We start from the raw sequence: 18,519 nt of genomic DNA, 5'->3' as shown, positions 1-18,519 counted from the left end.
CGCCTTCTGACTTAAGCAAACCCGTTCCTTCCTCAGCCCACAGTGGTTACAGCATTGCATACAACAGGTTTCTGGAGCTAGGTGGGCAAACATTCTGTGACCGGGAGCTCCCATCTCATCGGAGCTGTTTTTTGTTTGTTTTGTTTTAAAGATTTTATTTTTATTTTTTAAAGATTTTATTTTTAAGTAATCTCTGCACCCAAGGTGGGGCTTGAACTTACAAGCCCGAGATCAAAAGTTGCCCCTCTACCTACTGAACCAGCCAGGTGCCCTGAGAAACTGTCTTTTAAACTATCACTTAAGGGGCACCTGGGTGGCTCAGTCAGTTAAGTGTCTGCCTGCAGCTCAGGTTGTGATCTCAGGGTCCCGGGCCAGAGTCCTGCATCAGGCTCTCTGCTCAGAGGGGAGTCTGTTTCTCCCTCTCCCTCTTGTGCGCCCCTGCTTGTGCTCTCTCTCTTGCATGCTCTCTCTCTCAAATAAATAAATTAGTAAAATAAAATAAGTAAAATACCACTTGAAAAATAATACCACTTAAGGATTTAAGGAACCCACACATTATACAAATTGTTAATGAAAATAAGCTTTATTACATCAAGTAATAAATACATACAAAGATGCAAACAGTTTTAGTCATTTTCTTCCAGATGTTTGGATCAACGTACAGGAAAAGCAGAACTGAAATCCACACAGTCTTAGTAGGAAAATTTTGCTGGGGGAGGGGGAGTTCTTGTTAGGTTAGGTTTGGTAGGTTGCTCTTTCTTCTGTATTTATAACTTGTGCATTTTTTAAATTGACCTCAAAGCACTAATAGTCATGCAAGCAAATGCTTCATTAAGCTCAAAAGAAGTTACATTAAGCAGAATCCACACCATGTGGCAAACGTATGCACTCAAAACAAAACCCTCAGAGTTGTATTAGCTTATGAAAGATAATGTAAAACAATCTGAGTAACTTAAGTGTACTCCAAAAAGAGGATGAAAGGAGCTGGGATATCTGCTGTGAGATAGGGATCTTTTACGTGCATCTTTCAATGCTTAAAAAAAAGAAAACAAAAAAATAAAAATGCTTAAAAAATAAAAATAAAAATAAAAACAAAAAACCCTGGGTAATTCCTATATAAATGTAAATCCTAGTCAACTGCAAAGTATTTCTCAATCTCAGAGCCTCATGAACCATGGGAGGGACACGGGAAGGAGAAACCAAACTGTTACCATTTTGAAAACAAGAGTTTCATCTGAACATGGGAGATGAGCTGTAACTTCTGGTCTTGGAAGAAGATGGAAAACCTTCCACGCTGATAGGCAGCTAGGACCTGGCATTCCGTTCCGTCTCAGCCAAGCACTCTCGAACCAGTCCTCTGGCGTGAATGATGCCTGGAAGAGAAGAGGCTGAGAATCATCCAGCAGAACCCATTCCAGAAGAGGAAGAGGGCCCCCCTTCACAACCCAGCTGAAAAACCCTGGCCCTGGAAAGAACTCAGGACCTGCATCCAAACCACCCCGGGATTCCAGCGGTTTGGAAACACACCAGCATCTCGTCCCTCCTGAAAGGCCCTTGCCTCCTAGCCAAAACTCCTCTTCATGGCTCCCTAACAATCCCTTCCTGCACACAAAGGGACAACCAGCAAGCTCTCTCTGCATGTCATGCTGTCAGAGTACGGAAGATGTGTCTCCATCCGCTTTCGTTAGGCCGGACCCACTCTGCAGAGTCCATGACTTCAAATCATATTTTTCTCTGGTTTCTTCATATTCTAAGTTCTAGAAAGGGCTTGTCCAATGTCCAGGCTGCACAGTTAGGATGCAAGACTGCTCACCTAGGAGTGCCTGCATGGCTCAGTTAAGTGTCTGCCTTTAGCTCAGGTTATAACCCTGGGGTCCTGGGATTGAGCCCCACATTGGACTCCCTGCTGGGTTGGGAGCCTGCTTCTCCCTCTCCCTTTGCTGCTCCCCCTGCTTGTGCTCTCACTTCCTGTCAAATAAATAAAATCTTAAAAAAAAAAAAAGGACTGCTCATTTATGTTCAACCGTATCCGTTAGGACGTTGCCCTCCAGGTGCATAGAGCATCTTCTGCTCTATTACTCCCCTACCCATATTTTATCTCTGGTTTGGTTGTTGGGTTTGTTTGCTGTGTTTTTTTCTTTTTGTTTTTTGTCATGGCCTTTAGTGAACGCCATGAGATACTTATCTCATTTTAATAGACATCAGGGACGCCTGGGTGGCTCAGCGGTTGAGCACCTGCCTTCAGCCCAGGGCATGATCCTGGAGTCCCCGGATCGAGTCCCACATCGGGCTCCCTGCATGGAACCTGCTTCTCTCTCTGCCTGTGTCTCTGCCTCTCTCTGTGTCTCTCATGAATAAATAAATAAAATCTTTAAAAATAAATAAATAATAGATATCAAAAATCTATTCCCTCTAAGAGATGACTGCCGGAGGGCACTGTGAATGACATCCCCAAAGTCACGCAAGCATCCACATCTCACAAATCTTATCTCTGAGCTTCAGAAGACTTTTTTCTGGAAAGGGCCAAACAGTAAATCTCAGGCTTTGCAGGTCACATGGTCTCGGTCACAACTACTCAGGCAGCCATTATATAAGCAATGGGTGTGGCCATATTCCAATAAACCTTTATTTATGAACACTTAAGTTTGAATTTCAGATAATTTCCACCTGTCACAAAATCATTTTCCACCATTAACAACTAAAAACCAAGGACGCCTGGTGGGCTCAGCGGTTGAGCGTCTGCCTTCAGCCAAAGGCGTGATCACCCTGGAGTCCAGGGATCAAGTCCTGTATCGGGCTCCCAGTGCAGAACCTGCTTCTCCTTCTCCCTATGTCTCTGCCTCTCTCTGTGTGTCTCTCATGAAAAAATAAAATCTTTAAAAAAGAAAACGACAAACTAAAAATCATTCTTGGCCTACCAGTTACTGTTTGCTGACCTATCAACAATGCACCTGAGTCCATCATACCTTTTACAACTCTTCTTCACCTTGTTAGGACATAAACTTAGCTAACTTGTACTTGGCTACTAGTTAGTGTGACTGGGTGACCAGCTGTTCATGGGACACATGTCCCAGAGTGGTCATTAGACATATCCATAGGCTAACCTGAACCACTGGTTCTTTTTGGTGACTGCAAATCGCCTGTTCGACTTCAAGGTCCAGTACCTTTTTTTAAAATTTTTTTTAAAGATTTTATTTACTTATTCATGAGAGACACAGAGAGAGAGGCAGAAACAGCAGAAGCAGACTCCATGCAAGGAGTCCAATATGGGACTCAATCCTGGGACTCCAGGATCACGCCCTGAGCCGAAGGCAGACGCTCAACTGCTGAGCCACCCAGGTGTCCTAAGGTCCAGCATCTTTCCAGGGGTTCTCACTCAGGTAACCATGACTCCAGGTGCCAGGACTGTCTTGCTTCCCCTGACTCCAAACAGCAGCCCAGATGCAGAGTGACGCCCACCGGCCCCCCAGGGGTGGGTCGGGGTTAACCCCACCTCTATCAAGCCCTCTCGGGGTCCAGCCTCTGTCAGCTCCCCTCCCCCAGGTCAGGCCTTACTTCCTCAGTAAAAGGAGTAAAAGCACCCGGCCAGCCAGCCAATCTGTCCATGAAAGCTTGGTAAACAGCAGCAAAGCCCACTGCTATGGGCAGGAGCCTTGCCTACCACGGTAGGGTCACAGCCTCCGCAGCAGCCCCTCTTTACATCCCAGGTTAACTTCAGACTTGCCTCTCCAAACTTCTGAATAAACGCCAGATCCTTTCTGAAATTAAATTCGTACCTAGGCCACTGCTGCTCCGAATTGCCACCTTCTAAAACAGAAATCATCTTCTTCCCTCCACCCCATTTACTTCCTGAGGTAGCAGCCGATTTCACCTCCCCCTGGAATCAGCTGGTCAGTCACATCTTCACATGAGTCACTGGTTTTCTGTGACACCATATTCCTACCCCCCCTTCCATCCTCAATCATGAAGGAATTTCAGTGTTCCTGCTCTCCCTTCCCAGACTAAGATAGACCCATTGGCCTCTTGGGCTCCGCTCCAAAGAGCTGACAACAGAGGGCAACACAGGACCCAGGACCTGGCTACTTCTTGTCCCTGACCCACTCAGAGAAGGAAGCCTGGTGCATTTGTCCTCCTGCGGCTCCCTGGGACCAGTACCAGCCAACAGGAGCAGAGCAAGCAACAGAGAAAGCTACAGGATCTGGCCTGTAAAGATTCTGTTCTTAAAGCCCATGGACCTTCCCAAGGAGCACGCAAAGCCTTCCCGTCAGATCCCAAGGACAGTCTACACCCCATGACCGGCCCATTCCTGCCCCTGCTGATGCTTCCACAGATTAACCAAACAGGAGCCCCACGGGGCATAGAGCATTCACGCCCCCCTCTGGAAACCTCTCACAACAGTTAGCACCCAGCAGGGAGGCAGCACCCAGCAGGGGGTGTCTGGATCCCGCTACTTACCTCGTTTTAGTCTCTCCATGGCGCTCTTGCTCCCTGCATAGGTGGGTCTAATCTCTTTCCCCAACTCTTCAATGATGGCCAGCAGCTCAGCATATTTGCTTTGGGGTACCTGGCTGTTCCCAGTTCCCTAAAATCAGAAGAAGTTTAAATGGATTGAACCCTATCCTGATCCTAAGGCCACGGTCAGGACCCTACCACATGCCAGCCACAGCGAGGGCAGGGCACAGGGAGAAGCCCACCGAGAGGCAGTGGCTGGAGGCAGGGCAGCCTGGCCTAGGTTCCCAGAGCTTCTGCCTCTGCTGGAACCGGCCACACGCTGAGAAATAACCACTGACCAGAAACCTGGGCCTTTCTACTGTCCTCCTACACTCAAGGAAACCACTAGCAGCCTCCAGAAGGTTTTAATCATCTTAAATGAGTAAAAGGACTGGTTTGTCTCAGCAAGTACTGGGTGCTTCCTAGGATCCAGGTGGATGCACCATCCCAGGGGAATGACAGTGGACAAGCTGTGGGCCATACCGTGGGGTCTGGAGAACTATAAATAATTGCCAAAGACCATCTGGACAGAATGTGTTTCCACTTACCCATCCTCCCCCTGCCAGCAGGGCCCACCCCAAAAAACCTGTTTTTCTATAAGCCCTCCCCCTCCACGGCCCAAGTATGCACCCAATGAGTGAGGCTGGGTCCCCGCAGCCCCCCCACAAGGCCCTCGCCTGCTCCTTCCTCCTCTGTTGCCGCTGTCTCCTGGCCTCCAGGGCCTTTCTCCTGTCCTTGCCCAGCTCCTCAGTGCCCTCCCAGTGCCGCCTCTTGGCCTGGTGGTCTTCCCGCCACCGCTGCTTCTTCTGGCGCTCCCGCTCCTGGGACAGCAGGGCCTGGTGGGGCATGGCCAGCCATCCCCCACTCCCAGAGACAGCCTCCATGGCAACCTCAGAAGGTGGCCACGTTCCAATTGTGGCAGAGAACCCCAGGACAGGCTGGCAGGCACTGAGGCGGGGGCCTGGCCGGGTCCCTCCACCCGTGACAGGCAGTAAGGCCAGGGCCAGTGCCGACCCCACTTGCCAGTGAGGAACAGATCTCTGCAAGGCTGCCAAGCAGGGGTCAGTCTTGTAGGTAGCAGAACCGTATAGAGTCCCCCTGCAGCTTGGCTCCAGGGCCACCAGTTCCTGACAAAGCCCATCTGGGCTCCGGAAGAGATGGGTCCTGTCCCCCTCTATGCTGGGGTGGTGACCTTGTGGGGAGTGAGTGGGAACGGGGCTCCCCTCTCCTCTGCCCCGGCTCAGATCCAGGGCCCAGGTCAGGCCTTACTTCCTCAGGAATGCGGTACAGAGACTCCCGTCACCCCCCACCATAGGGACACATGTGGGTGGTGGCCCCAACAGGACCTGTGGCACTCAGGTCTCCCTGTCCCCCATCTCTTGGTGTCCCCATGAAACACCCTGCCACTCCTCTGTTCTGATGCCTCAAGGCTTGAATATGTACCACCCAGGGCCGGAGCTTCAGGAAGTTCAGACACTGTTTCATCCCATCACCTCTACTCCTTGGTTGTTCTCACCAGCTCTCTCCCCTCCCTGGAGGGTGAGAAGCATGTCCCCTCCATGCCCAGACCAGCCCCAGAGCCCCCCAATCCCCGCCCAAGGCTGTACCTGGGTATAACCTAGAGATGGTGGCCCGTAGTCACTCAGCAGCTGGCGGTACTGGGAGGATGTGGCCATACTGGTGGAGGGCGGGTGGACACTCCCAGCTGTGGAGGAGAACCAAAGCATCAGGGATCATATAGTTGTACACAGAGCAGAGACCCCCTGCCTGGGACCCACAACAAACAGCAGCCTTTCGTCTTCATAGGACGGAGACCCTCTCCTGTCCTCTGTTTGGTGATGGCCGATGCTCAGCCCAGACAATAGTAAAAGGGAGCTAACAGGTCACTGCTCTTCATATCCACCATCACGGCAGACATCGCTCATCAATCACAGAACTCCTCCCCATCTGCGCAGTCTGGACTGGTAGCAACGATGAAGTCTACTGCTGTTCTTGGCCTAATCCTTGCTAGTCCCTTCTCTCGGGGTCCCGTTCCCCAGAGATGGATGACCTGGACCCAAATCACTGCCACAAGAGCCCACCTGCTACTGAGGCTGCTCCATATCCTCTCCGCCCAAATCTCTGCCAGGCATACGGTAAGAAGACAGGGCGTTCAGAGCATCTGAGACCTAACCCTGGCCAGAGATTGGTTCACTGGACACGAAGTCAGGAATCTGAAATATATCAGTCTCTCTGGGGGGTCCTCAGGAGCCTCTCAATCTCCCTGAGCCCCTCCAAAGAGGCGACGGGATTCTACAGCCCTCCAAAGAGGCGACTGTCGGATTCTACGCCTGGATGGATCACATCCAAAGAGGGGAGGGCTAAGGCCCCGCTTAGGGACTGCACTCAGACACACCGTCCCTCAGCTGTGAGGGACCATATGGGGACAGGGCCCGGCTAAGAATGGAGTCTCTTGGATGGGGGTGGGGAGTCACCAGCAGGGCATTTCCCGGCTCCAGCTCAGTAGCTGGAAGCCTGCAGACCCATAATGGCGTCCAAGTGGCCATTAGCGGGTAGAGGATGTCCTGCAGAATTACAAACAGCGGTAACCATGGAGAATTTACCTAGCCCTCCTCAGCAGCCGCCCGCCTGCCTCCACGCCCAGTCGAGGAGCAGCTCCCCCTCTGCCTGCCGCCCCCAGAGCCAAACGGTCTCTCATGCACACGGCAGACTACGCAGACTTGGCCCTGGGGATGGACAGCTGGTGCCAGGCTGGCCAAACCGACCAGCTGCTCATCTGGTGTGAGCAGGGGAGGGGAAAAGGAGGGAGGAGGCTCGGGAGCTCAGGCTGGTGGAGTGGAAGGGCCCTAGGGGAGCCCTGGAGCCCCTCACTGTAAAGACACAGTCTGGCGAGGGTGGGTGTTCCCCTGAGCCACATGGCACAGAAGAGGCTAGCACCCCGACAGCCATCCCTCTGTCCAGGAGCTGGGGACAGCTCGTACCCAAGATGTCTTCCTTGCTTTCTTTCGGGGCCTGTCATGGATCTCACCTCCCCCCACTCCAACCCAGAGCCCAGGTTTAGGATCAAATAGGGAGTGCCCAGCCAGGAACAGGGATTTTGCCAGCTGGGAGGCAACTGGATTTTGCCAGTTGGGAGGTGGGCACACCCCTGGGGCACTCTGAGGCACAGACAGCAGGCCTTGAAGTGGGGACGGGAATATACCTGTGCTGCAGGGGCAGACTGGTCAGCATGGGGAGGAACTGGGAACACATCTGTGACCTCCCTCCAAAACAACCTCAGATGTGCAGTGGCCAGAGCACAGGAACGGAGCAGGGTGGGTGCCCCCCCAAGCACCCCTCACCACAGCGGCCAGACCCCAACTCCCTGCACCTTGTGATGAGGGCAGTGAATGTGGTCTTTGCAGCCCCAGACCTGGGTTCCAGTCCTGACCACTCCAAGATATCACACCTCTCTGGAAGGCCAGGCTGCTGAATGCAAGACCAGGGGAGGAGTATGCAGCCCTGCACAGCACCAAAGTGTCTAGGAGATTCCAGTTCCTAGGCAGGAGGGGAGCAGGACTCAGGAGTGCATTCCCTGCACCATCCTTAGCCCTCACCTCTTGTTGCTTGTCATGGTTTCTTGCCTCCCTGCCTCCCAGTCCCATCCATCTGAGCTCCTACAGACAAGGGCGTGGACCAGAAGGCGGTCTGGCTGTGCCACTCCTGGCTGTGTGACCTTGGATGAGGCCCTTCCCTCTCTGGGCCTCAGTTTCTCTATCTGTTTGGGGCAATGATTCCCAACACAATGTCTAAAGGCCTACATCCCACTCTTCCATGGGGCAAGGGTTAGGTCTTGCGAGGCCAAGGGAGAGGGAGGAGAAATCTCCTGGTTTGGGTCGGGTAATAGCTCGGGGCTTGCCTTTCCCATCACCATGTGATGTGGTAGGTGACCCCAATTCCGTGTCAGTGCCAGTCCCTTACTCTTTGTTGAAAAGGCGGGGGGGAGATGTGGCCCTGGAGAGAGATGGCAGAAGGGCCCTGAGTTCTACTCATGCCCACGCACTTCGGCAGACACAGGGAGGGCCAGAGCATGAGGCTGCAGGAGGCCAGGGAGAAAACCAGACTGGGCGTGAGCACGACAGTCTCTGAGCATCACAGACAATGCACGCAGTGTGCAGGGACCAGGGAGGGCCTGAGCCGAGGGAGGGATTGGCAGAGGCCAGCAGCTCCTGGGGCCAGGCGCAGCTCCCCGCCCCCACGCCAGACAAAGAGCGGCCTGGGCCTGGGGAGCTGGCGGCCTTCCCGCCACTTGGGGCGCCTGGGGGGGGGTGTGCTCTCCGGCGGGGAGGCGGGGGCTTTGTCTAACTCCGCCACTGCCACCGCCGGCCAGGCCGCGGCTTGGCAACCCGCGAGCAGGAGGCAGGGCTGGAGGGCGTGAGGGATGATGACAAGGAAGCCTGAGGAGCGGCAGCGCAGAGTCCATCTTGGATGCAAATGGCAGGGGGAGATTGGGGCTTTGTAAAGGGTCCGTGGGGAGGGGCACAGCCCCCCTCCAAAAAACCCACCAGCTTCTGGGGACCTCAGCAGTACTCCTGGAAATCACCATAGAAGAAAACCCATGCGCAGGTGCCAGCCAGCCAGAACAGGGCTTCAGGGGTCCTGAGTGGGTGCCCCTGTCACTTGACCCCAATCCCCAAAGGTCCCAGCGTAGGGCACCTGCCTCCACTATACCAGGCCAGGCCTGAGATCTCCAGCGTGTCCAGGCTGGCAGGAAGACCTTCCACTCTGCCCACCTCAGAGACAGATGAAGCAGGCAAGGAGAAATCCTACCTGGGCCACAAAGTCTGCCTCTCTGTAAGGTCTGCAGACCCCAAAGGAGGTGGTGAGAACATGTGAGAAAATAGTGGCTGTGTGTTCTTGGCACGCTGATCCCAAATTTAACGAATTCAACTATACCCTCACCGGCACCCTGAATCTTAACTCTTTCCAACCCCCAAATCTGTGTCCCAGTAAGTTAAAATACATACATTATATATATATATATATATATATATATACTTTTTTTTTTTTTTCTGGGTCCCTCTTCAGATTTTTGGGATTATGGAGTTACCGTTTGGAGACAAGGCCCAAAACTTGCGGCCAACTGCCAACGTGGCATTTCTGACCAGCAAGGCCAATCCCCTCCCCCACAAGGCCTCTCCCCTCCCCCTCCGGCGCGCTGGCTCCCTGGAAGTCTATTTCCAGCGCAGCGTCTGAGGCAGGGAGAGCCGGGCTAGGGGCGACGCCGGTCCCGCCTAACGTCGCCGTCTCGCGTCCCCCCCACGCAGGCCTCCCTGATCCCTGGGGCAGGCCCCTGGGCACGGATTGAAGCTGGCTGACAACTTCGGGAGGAGTTTCCTGGGCTCGCCGGGCTCCAGCCCCCGGGAAGGGAGAGGACGCCCCTGCAGCCCGGCTCCCGCGGAGGGGCTTCCAAGCCCAGAGGCGGGGGCTCCGGGGCGCGGGGTCTGGGCTGGAACGCGCCCGCCACTGCCCGCGGCGCCCGAGCCCCGGTGCCCTCAACTTCTGTCAGTCGGCGCGCGCTGAGGACCTCGGGCGGGCGGCGCTCTGGGCACGGCGGCGGCGGCGGCGGCGGCGGCTGAGGCTGCGGCTGCGGCTGAGGCTGAGGCTGAGGCTGAGGCTGAGGCTGCGGCGCCCGAGCCCCCGCCGGCGACCGGGTCCCCCGCAGGCGCTGACCCCGGCGGCCCCGCGCCCTCAGGGCGCCCGCGGCCCGCAGCCCGCCCGCTCGCCACCCCGCCCCGCCCCCGCCCGGCCCCCGCCCGGCCGGGCCCCGCTCGCACGCCCCCGGCGGCCGCCCCCCGCCCGGGCCCGCGCCCCGCGCCCCGCTCCCCAAGGGCGCCCCGCGCCCCGCTCGCGGCGTGGCCCGGCTGCTCCCGACTCCCGCCGGCAGGGGCCCTCGCCGAGCCGCCCAGAGCCGGAGGAACAAGCAGAGAAAAGCCTCCCCCGCCCTCGCCCGCCGCGCTCCCCGCGAGCCCTCGGCCGCCGGCGTGGGGGGCCCCCGGCGCCCGCCCGCGCCCCCGGCCCCCGCCGAGCCCCGCCGCGGCCCCGGGCGCCCCCGCGAACTTTGGCGGCGCGGGCGCCGGGATCATGGCGGCGGCGGCCGCGCTGCCCCGGGCCGGGACCCGCCGCCCGGCGCCCCCGGCCGCCGCGGGCCCCCGAGCGCCGGGCCGGGCCGGGCGCGCCGGCCCCCAACTTGGCGGCACTCGGGGCGCGGCGCGCGCGGGCCGCGGGGCGCACTCACTCACCGGCGCTGAGGGAGGCGGCGGGCATGTGCGCGGCCAAGTTCGGTTTGTAAGACATCCCCGCGAGCGGCGGGGCGCGCAGGGGCGCCGGGGCCAGGCCCGCGGGGGCGGCGGCGAGGCGGCGGCGAGGCCGGGCGGCGGCGAGGCGGCCCCCGCGTCCGGGCGCCCGTCCGTGCTCCCGCCGCGCTCCCGCGCACTTTTTGTTGTTGACGGCTCGGGCCGCACCGGCAAATATGGCCGTCCCTCACCCTGACACCGCTGCAGTATATCACCCATACATCGGGCGGGCGGGCGCAGGGGCGGCCGCAAACTTTGAGCGGAGCCAGCGGGGCCGGCCCGGGCCGGGAGGGGGCGGCCCGGCGTCAGGGGGCGGCTCCGCCCGCGGCCGCGCCCCGCGCCTCGGGCCGCGCTCGGCGCCCGCAACTTGGCAAAGTTTGGGGGGCTGGGTCCGGCGGCGCCCGCGGCCCTCGTGGGCCCTTCCTCGGGGCTCTGCGCCCGCGGACTCGCCGTCTCACCGCTTCGTCCCTTGCCCCCTCTCTCTTCTGAATGGCCAGGTGGGGTTTCAGAATCACTTTTTTTCCCCCTGGACTGTGGGGGCAGGGATGGAAAAGTACCTGGAGAAAATGGTGGCGACTGGTATTTTTGAGCACGTAGATCATTCCAGATGCCGAGGTCTGGCCAGTCCCCAGAATAAGAACAACCAATGCTCGGCATGGATTTCAAATAAATTTCGTGTCCCTGTCTGGATTAAGCGGGTTTTGGTGGTGGTGGTGGTGGTGGCGGTTGTTGTTGTTGTTGTTGTTGTGTTTGTTTCTTTTTTTTAACCCCTCGGGGGCCTACGAGGCTCCTTAGAGATTTACAAAAGCCAAAGGCCTCTTCCCTGGAAAATTAATTCACTCTTGTATCCACGGAACTCTACCTCTTAACTCCTTCAGATATGTAAGAAGCTACTACTTCGTGCCTGGCACCCGTCCAGGCGCCAAGGATAGGAGAATGAACTTGACCAAGTTTCTACTCTCCTGATGTTTGCATTACAATTTTTTTAAAAAAAAGATTTTATGTATTCATGAGAGTCTCGGAGAGGCAGAGACATAGGCAGAGGGAGAAGCAGGCTCCCAGCTGCCCGCGCGGGATGCGGGACTCCATCCCAGGACTCTGGGATCACCACCTGAGCAGAAGGCAGATGCTCAACCACTGAGCCACCCAGGTGCTACCCCCGCCCCCTGCCTTTTTTAAAGATTTTATTTATTTGAGAGAGAGCACAAGTGGGGGGGGGGAGGAGCAGAGGGAGAGTGACAGGCAGACTGCTGAGTGCGGAGCTCAATGTGCAGCTCCGTCTCACAACCCTGAAATCATGGCCTGAGTGGAAACCAAGAGTTGGCCACTCAACTGGCTGAGCCATCCCAGAGCCTAGCATTACAATTTTCTATGCTCCTTCCACCCCCACCCCTCCCGCCCATCCTCAGGTCTGACTGAGACATATCAGCAAATATATGACTTTGATTAGATGACTAAGCTTTTGAAGGTAACTTTTCTTGGAGTTCCACTTAAATAGTAAAGCTTGTCAAAATACAAAAGATATGGGGGATCCCTGGGTGGCTCAGCAGTTTGGCACCTGCCTTCGGCCCAGGGTGTGATCCCGGGGTGCGGGGATCAAGTCCCACATTGGGCTCCCTGCGTGGACCCCGATTCTCCCTCTGCCTGTGTCTCTGCCTCTCATTCTCTCTGTCTCTCATGAATAAATAAAATAGAATAAAGGAAGTACAGGTGATAAACCCCTTCCCAGCTTAAGCAGAACTACCAGTGATCAGCTTTAGGCTTGCTCAGCCAAGGATGCCAGTCAAATTTTATTTTGTGAATGAATTAATACCAAGCTCTCCTACAATGCCCCAGGGGCTCAAATACTCTAGAGTAGCATTGTCCAATAGAAATATAAAAGTGAGCCCTATACGTAATTTTAAATTTTTTAGTAGTTTAGAAAGTAAAAAAAACTGGCAAAATCGATCTATTTAATACAATATATCAACAGTATGATCTCAATATATAATGAACAGAAAGAAATTGAGATACTTTATATTCTTTTCGTCCTACAGTCTTCAAAGCCAAGTGTGCATTGCACACTCACTCACAGCACATCTTAATTCAGACTAGCCACTTACCAAGTGTGCAATAGCCCCAAGAGCTAGTGGTTTTCCTATTGGACAGCGTAGGACTAGAAGCTGCAAGCAGAGAGCTCATAAGGCCGACACACCTAACTGTGGCTCCACCCATTAGCTATTTGCCTGGACCTGGGTTTCCTTGATGCAACCATCAGAATCTCAGCGACCTGCCCCATACCTCCTACAAATGGTCTGGGCTGTTGTCTTTGGATACTGATTTCTTTTAAGATTATTTATTTATTCATGAGAGACACACACAGAGAGAGGCAGAGACACAGGCAGAGGGAGAAGCAGGCTCCATGCAGGGAGCCCGACGTGGGACTCGATCCAGGGTCTCCAGGATAACGCCCTGGGCTGCAGGCAGCGCTAAACCGCTGGGCCACCGGGGCTGCCCTAAAATGTGCACTTTTAAAATATGCAGTTACTCCTAGCTTTAGGCAACTGCTACTCTACATTCTGTCTATGCATTTACCTATTCTGGGATGCCTGGGTGGCCCAGGGGTTGAGCGCCTGCCTTCATGCCCAAAGTGTGATCCTGGAGTTCCAGGATTGGATCAAGTCGATATATATACATATCTAGCTCGATCCCGGGACTCCAGAATCACACCCTGGGCATGAAGGCAGAGGCTCAACTGCTGGGCCACCGAGGCGTCCCTCATATAATAGAATTAAACAATATGTGAGCTTTTGTGCCTGGCTTCTTTCACTTAGCATGTTTTCGGGGCTCATCCATGCCATAATACGTATCGGTACTTTGTTCCTTTTTATGGCTGAATAATATTCCATTGTATGGATAGACTGCATTTTATTTATCCATCCACCCTTTGAGGGGCACCTGGGTTATTTCCACTTTTTGGCTATTGTGAATAGTACTGCTATGAACATGGGTGTGCAGGTTTTTAATGTGAACATATTTTTAATCCTTTGGGATCTATACCCAGGAATTGAATTGCTAGGGCATATAGTAACTCTGTTTCACTTTTTGCGAAACAAACTGCTTTCCTTTGTGGCTGTACCATTTTACATTCCTACTGGTGATGTAAAAATGTTCCAATTTCTCCACATGGTCGCCAACATTTTTATTATATTTTTTTTTTGTTGTTTGTCTGTTTGGGGAATTGGCATCCTAGTGGATGTGAATTGATATCTCATGGTTTTGAATTGCATTTCCCTAATAAATAGTGATGTTCAGCACCTTCCCATGTGTTTCCTAGTCATTTGCAGATCTTTGGAGGTATATCTATTCTGATTCTTTGGCCATTTTTTATGTTCTTTTTTTATTTTTATTTTTTAAAAGACTCTATCTATCTATCTATCTATCTATCTATCTATCTATTCATGCAATACAGAGAGAGAAAGAGAGAGAGAGGCAGAGGGAGAAGCAGGCTCCATGCAGGGAGCCCGACGTGGGACTCGATCCCAGGACTCCAGAATCATGCCCTGGGCCGAAGACAGGCGCTAAACTGCTGAGCCACTCAGGATCCCCTGTTCTTTTTTTTTTAAGATTTTATATTTAGGTAATCTTTATACCCCAACCTGGGGCTCAAACTTACAACCCCAAGATCAAGAGCCACATGCTCCACAATCTGAGACAGCCAAGTACCCTAGTCTGTATTTCAATTGAGATTTCTTTTTCTTAAGTTATAAGAATTTTTTTAAGGTTTTATTTATTTATTCATGAGAGACATACAGAAAGAAGCCAGAGGCAGAGGAAGAAGTAAGCTCCCGGCAGGGAGCCCTATGTGGGACTCCATCCGAGGACCCCAGGATCACACCCTGAGCCAAAAGTAGAAGCTGAGCCGCCCAGGCATCACTGTATGTGGTTTCTTTTTTTTTTTTTTTAAGACTTTATTTATTAATGAGAGACACACATGCACACACAGAGAGAGAGAGAGGCAGAGACACAGGCAGAGGGAGAAGCAGGCTCCATGCAGGGAGCCCGATGTGGGACTCGATCTCGGGACTCTGGGATCACACCCTGAGCCAAAGGCAGATGCTCAACCACTGAGCCACCCAGGAGTCCCTGTATGTGGTTTCTTTCTTTTTTTTTTTTTTTTAAATTATTTATTTATTTATTTATGATAGTCATACAGAGAGAGAGAGAGAGAGAGGCAGAGGGAGAAGCAGGCTCCATGCACAGGGAGCCCGACGTGGGATTCGATCCCGGGTCTCCAGGATCGCGCCCTGGGCCAAAGGCAGGCGCCAAACCGCTGCGCCACCCAGGGATCTTTAGGATTTTCTGTATATAGTGGTCCCTGGGTGGCTCAGTCAGTAGAGCAATCTCAGGTCCTGATTTCAAGCCCCATGTTGGGCCTGGAACCTACTTTAAAAAATGGGGTGCCTGGGTGGCACAGTTGGTTGAGCATCTGACTCTCGGTCTCACTCAGGTCATGATCTCAAGATTGTGAGATTGAGCCTCATGTCAGACTCTGCTTAGCGCAGAGTCGGCTTGTGATTCTCTCTCTGCCCCTCCCACCTCCACTCCCCGACTGTGCTCACTCACTTGCTCACTCTCTAAAATAAGTAAAATCAGGGATACCTGGGTGGCTCAGTGGTTGAGCGTCTGCCTTGGGCTCAGGGCGTGATCCTGGATTCTGTGATCGAGTCCCACATCAGGCTCCCTGCAGGGAACCTGCTTCTCCCTCTGCCTATGTCTCTGCCTCTCTCTGTGCATCTCTCATGAATAAGTAAATAAAATCTTTTAAAAAAAATAAGTAAAATCTTCATTTTTAAAGCTTATTTATTTATTTACTTATTTATTTATTTGACAGAGAGTGAGCACAAGCAGGCAGAGCAGCAGGGAGAGGGAGAGGGAGAAGCAGGCTCCTCATTGAGCAGAGAGCCCAATGCAGGGCTCTATCCCAGGACCCTGGAGACCACGTATCTAGACAAAGGCAGATACCTAACCAACTGAGCCACCCAGGCACTCCTAAATAAAATCTTTAAAAAAAAAAAAAAAGACTTTGTTATATAAGATCATGTCATCTGTAAAGAGTTTTACTTCTTCCTTTCCAAATAGGATGTCTTTTATTTCTGTTTCTTGCCTAATTGCCGTGACTAGAACCTCAAGGACAGTTTGGGTAGAGGTGGTGAGAGCGGACATCCTTGTCTTGTTCATGATTGAGGGGTAAAGATTTCAGTGTTTCACCATTAAGCATGATGTTCACTATGGGCTTTTCACAGATGCCCTTTATCAAGAGGAGGACTTTCCCATCTACTACTAGTTTGTTCTGGAGTGTTTTTATCATGAGAGTTTGGATTTTATCAAATGTTTTTTGCATCTAGTGAGAAGATCATGTGGGATTTTCCCTCCTTCCATTCGTTTTTAAAAAATATTTTATTTATTTATTCATGAGAGACACACAGAGAGAGGCAGAGACATAGGCAGAGGGAAGCAAGCTCCTTGCGAAAGCCGGATGCGGGACTCGATCCCTGGACTCAGGATCAACCCCTGAGCCAAAGGCAGATGCTCAACCGCTGAACCACCCAGGGCTCCCTCCCCCCTTCTGTTTAACAAATATTTGTTTAGAGTCTTCTAAGTGTCAGACAGTATTCTAGGGTCAGCAAAGGAAGACAATCCCCTTGCTCTCATGAAAATTACTGTTTTAGATATGGGAACCACATTTAGCTATCTATCGCCCTTTACTCCACTACATCGGAGTCATTACCTCACTCCTCACCTCCTACTATTTTTTTTTAATTTTATTTATTTATTCATGACAGAGAGAGGCAGAGACACAGGCAGAGGGAGAAGCAGGCTCCATGCAGGGAGCCCAACTCAGGACCTGATCCCAGGTCCCCAGGATCATACCCCAAGCTGAAAGTGGCACCGCTGAGCCACCAGGGCTGCCCTCCTATTATTTCTTATTCTTCAGGCCAGACTGGATTGTGAGCCTGGTTCTTGTTCATCCCCACACCTAAGACTTCATTACACTAAACTTGCCTTTATACTCCAGTTGGCAAACTCCTGCTCATCCATCAAAACCAAGTTCAGCTATCCCCACCTCAGAGAAGTCTTCCCTGGAAGGGTGCCCTCTATTAATGCGTACTATGATTGCATTTAATCAGGTCTGTCTCCATCATAAGTCTGAGCTTCCCGAAGAAAAGAACTGCATCCTTGAATGTTCTAGTTGGGCACACTGAACATTTAATAAATGGCTTCAACGTGGTCCTAGAAATGAGACAAAGTGCGATCAGTTCCCCTCTGCAGGAAGGGCTCCAGCTCTTATCTTTCTTTTTTTTCTTTTTCTTATCTTTCTTTTTGCTCACAGCTCACTTCCTATAACAGAGGTGTTAGTGTCCTCAGGATCCCATAAACTACCAGGAATTTGTTGGCTTAAAACAACAGAAATTTATTGTCTTACAGTTCTGGAGGCCAGAAACCTGAAATGAAGGTGTTGGCAGGCCCATGCTTCCTCCAAGGCTCTAGGGAAGAATCCTCTGGTCTCCCAGCTGCTGGCAGCTCCAAGTGTCTCTTGGCTTGTGGCTGCATCACTCTGATATCTGTCTTCATACGGCCTTCCTACTTGCCTTCTCTTCTAGTAACACTTGGCATTGTAGGATGCTCTCATCTTGAGATCCTTAATTACCTCTGCAAAGACTTTCCCCCTCTAGAAGGTCACATTTAATGATTCCAGGTAGACTTATCTTTTAGGTCACCATTCAACACACCACAACAGGCTTCTACAAGGATCTAGATTTTTCCCTTTTTCCGCTCTTTTTTAAAAGATATTTATTTATTTATTTATTTATTCATTCATTCATTCATAGAGACACAGAGAGAGAGGCAGAGACACAGGCAGAGGGAGAAGCAGGTTCCATGCAGGGAGCCCGACGTGGGACTCGATCCCTGGTCTCCAGGATCACACCCCAGGCTGCAGGAGGCTCTAAACTACTGTGCCACGGGGGCTGCCCTTTTTTAAAGATTTTATTTATTTATTCATGAAAGACAGAGGGACAGAGAGAGGCAGAGACACAGGCAGAGGCTCCCTGAATGGAGCCTGATGTGGGACTTGATCCCAGGACTCCAGGATCCGGCCCTGGGCTGAAGGTGGTGCTAAACCACTGAGCCACCTGGGCTGCCCTACTCTCTTCCTTCTGGGACTGAGTTAAAACCCCTGGAAGGGAAACAAACATTCCTAGTGACTCCACTAAGAAAATGTCTGTGATGCAACTCAAATAAGCATCTTTAAGAAAAAAAAAAAAAAAGATTTACTTATTTGAAAAAGAGACAGCGAGCAGGAGAGGGGCAAAGGAAAAGGGAGAGAGAGAGTGAATCCCCAAGCAGACTGTACTGAGTGCATAGCCTGACACGGGGCCGTATCCCAGGACCGTGAAATTGTGACTAGAGCCTAAACCAAAAGTCATACTCTCAACCGAATGAGCCACCCATGCACCCCAAATAAGCACTTTTTAATAAGTGGTTTTAGAATGATCTAGAATGAGGGATGCCTGGATGGTTCAGTGATTGAGCGTCTGCCTTCAGCTCAGGGCATGATTCCGGTATCCAGGGATCGAGTCCCACATCGGGCTCCCCCATGCATGGAGCCTGCTTCTCCCTCTGCCTATGTCTCTGCCTCTCTGTTTCTCAT

General features: G+C 52.6%; 1 protein-coding gene and 1 long non-coding RNA gene across 12 annotated transcripts; one reads left to right on the top strand and one right to left on the bottom strand.

Annotated features, from left to right (window-relative positions):
* Window positions 1-564: 564 nt before the first annotated feature.
* CDK2AP1 (cyclin dependent kinase 2 associated protein 1) lies at window positions 565-11,441 on the bottom strand. 9 transcript variants are annotated; one of them, XR_004809422.2, is made up of 5 exons: window positions 7,862-8,668; window positions 6,099-6,196; window positions 4,456-4,582; window positions 1,212-1,373; window positions 565-709 (listed from the first exon to the last, which is right to left on the bottom strand). XR_004809422.2 is itself a non-coding variant. In XM_025473698.3 (4 exons), the coding sequence occupies exons 2-4, from the start codon at window positions 6,165-6,167 to the stop codon at window positions 1,306-1,308; spliced, it is 264 nt and encodes an 87-aa protein (XP_025329483.2). In that variant the 5' UTR covers window positions 6,168-6,196; window positions 11,384-11,441; the 3' UTR covers window positions 565-1,305. The 9 variants fall into 9 exon arrangements, 8 of the variants coding, with proteins under 8 accessions (XP_025329483.2, XP_048957523.1, XP_025329485.1 ...); XM_025473698.3 differs by lacking the exon at window positions 7,862-8,668 and adding an exon at window positions 11,384-11,441 and having other exon boundaries at window positions 565-1,373; XM_049101566.1 differs by lacking the exon at window positions 7,862-8,668 and adding an exon at window positions 11,285-11,312 and having other exon boundaries at window positions 565-1,373.
* LOC118352383 (uncharacterized) lies at window positions 5,400-15,866 on the top strand. Of its 3 annotated transcripts, XR_007406090.1 has the most exons (4): window positions 5,412-5,552; window positions 6,298-6,626; window positions 14,613-14,743; window positions 15,700-15,866. It is a non-coding gene; the product is annotated as an uncharacterized LOC118352383 (long non-coding RNA). The 3 variants fall into 3 exon arrangements; XR_004809423.2 differs by lacking the exon at window positions 14,613-14,743 and having other exon boundaries at window positions 15,700-15,862; XR_007406089.1 differs by lacking the exons at window positions 14,613-14,743; window positions 15,700-15,866 and having other exon boundaries at window positions 5,400-5,552; window positions 6,298-6,731.
* Window positions 15,867-18,519: the final 2,653 nt, after the last annotated feature.

The sequence above is a fragment of the Canis lupus genome, chromosome 26, assembly GCF_003254725.2.
Source record: "Canis lupus dingo isolate Sandy chromosome 26, ASM325472v2, whole genome shotgun sequence".
Classification (NCBI taxonomy): domain Eukaryota; kingdom Metazoa; phylum Chordata; class Mammalia; order Carnivora; family Canidae; genus Canis; species Canis lupus.
The sequence above is the reverse complement of the archived record's forward strand: the minus strand, read 5'-3'. Positions and strand labels throughout refer to the sequence as shown.

Bases quoted from the DNA above. Each gene is read 5' to 3' on its own strand.
- CDK2AP1 (XM_049101565.1), bottom strand. From the start codon at position 8,135: ATGGGACTGGGAGGCAGGGAGGCAAGAAACCATGACAAGCAACAAGAG. The intron at 6,197-7,861 runs GTGCAGGGAGTT...TCTCCTCCACAG, and splicing joins TTCACTGCCCTCATCACAAG to CTGGGAGTGTCCACCCGCCC. The intron at 4,583-6,098 runs GTACAGCCTTGG...TTCTGATTTTAG, and splicing joins CATCTCTAGGTTATACCCAG to GGAACTGGGAACAGCCAGGT.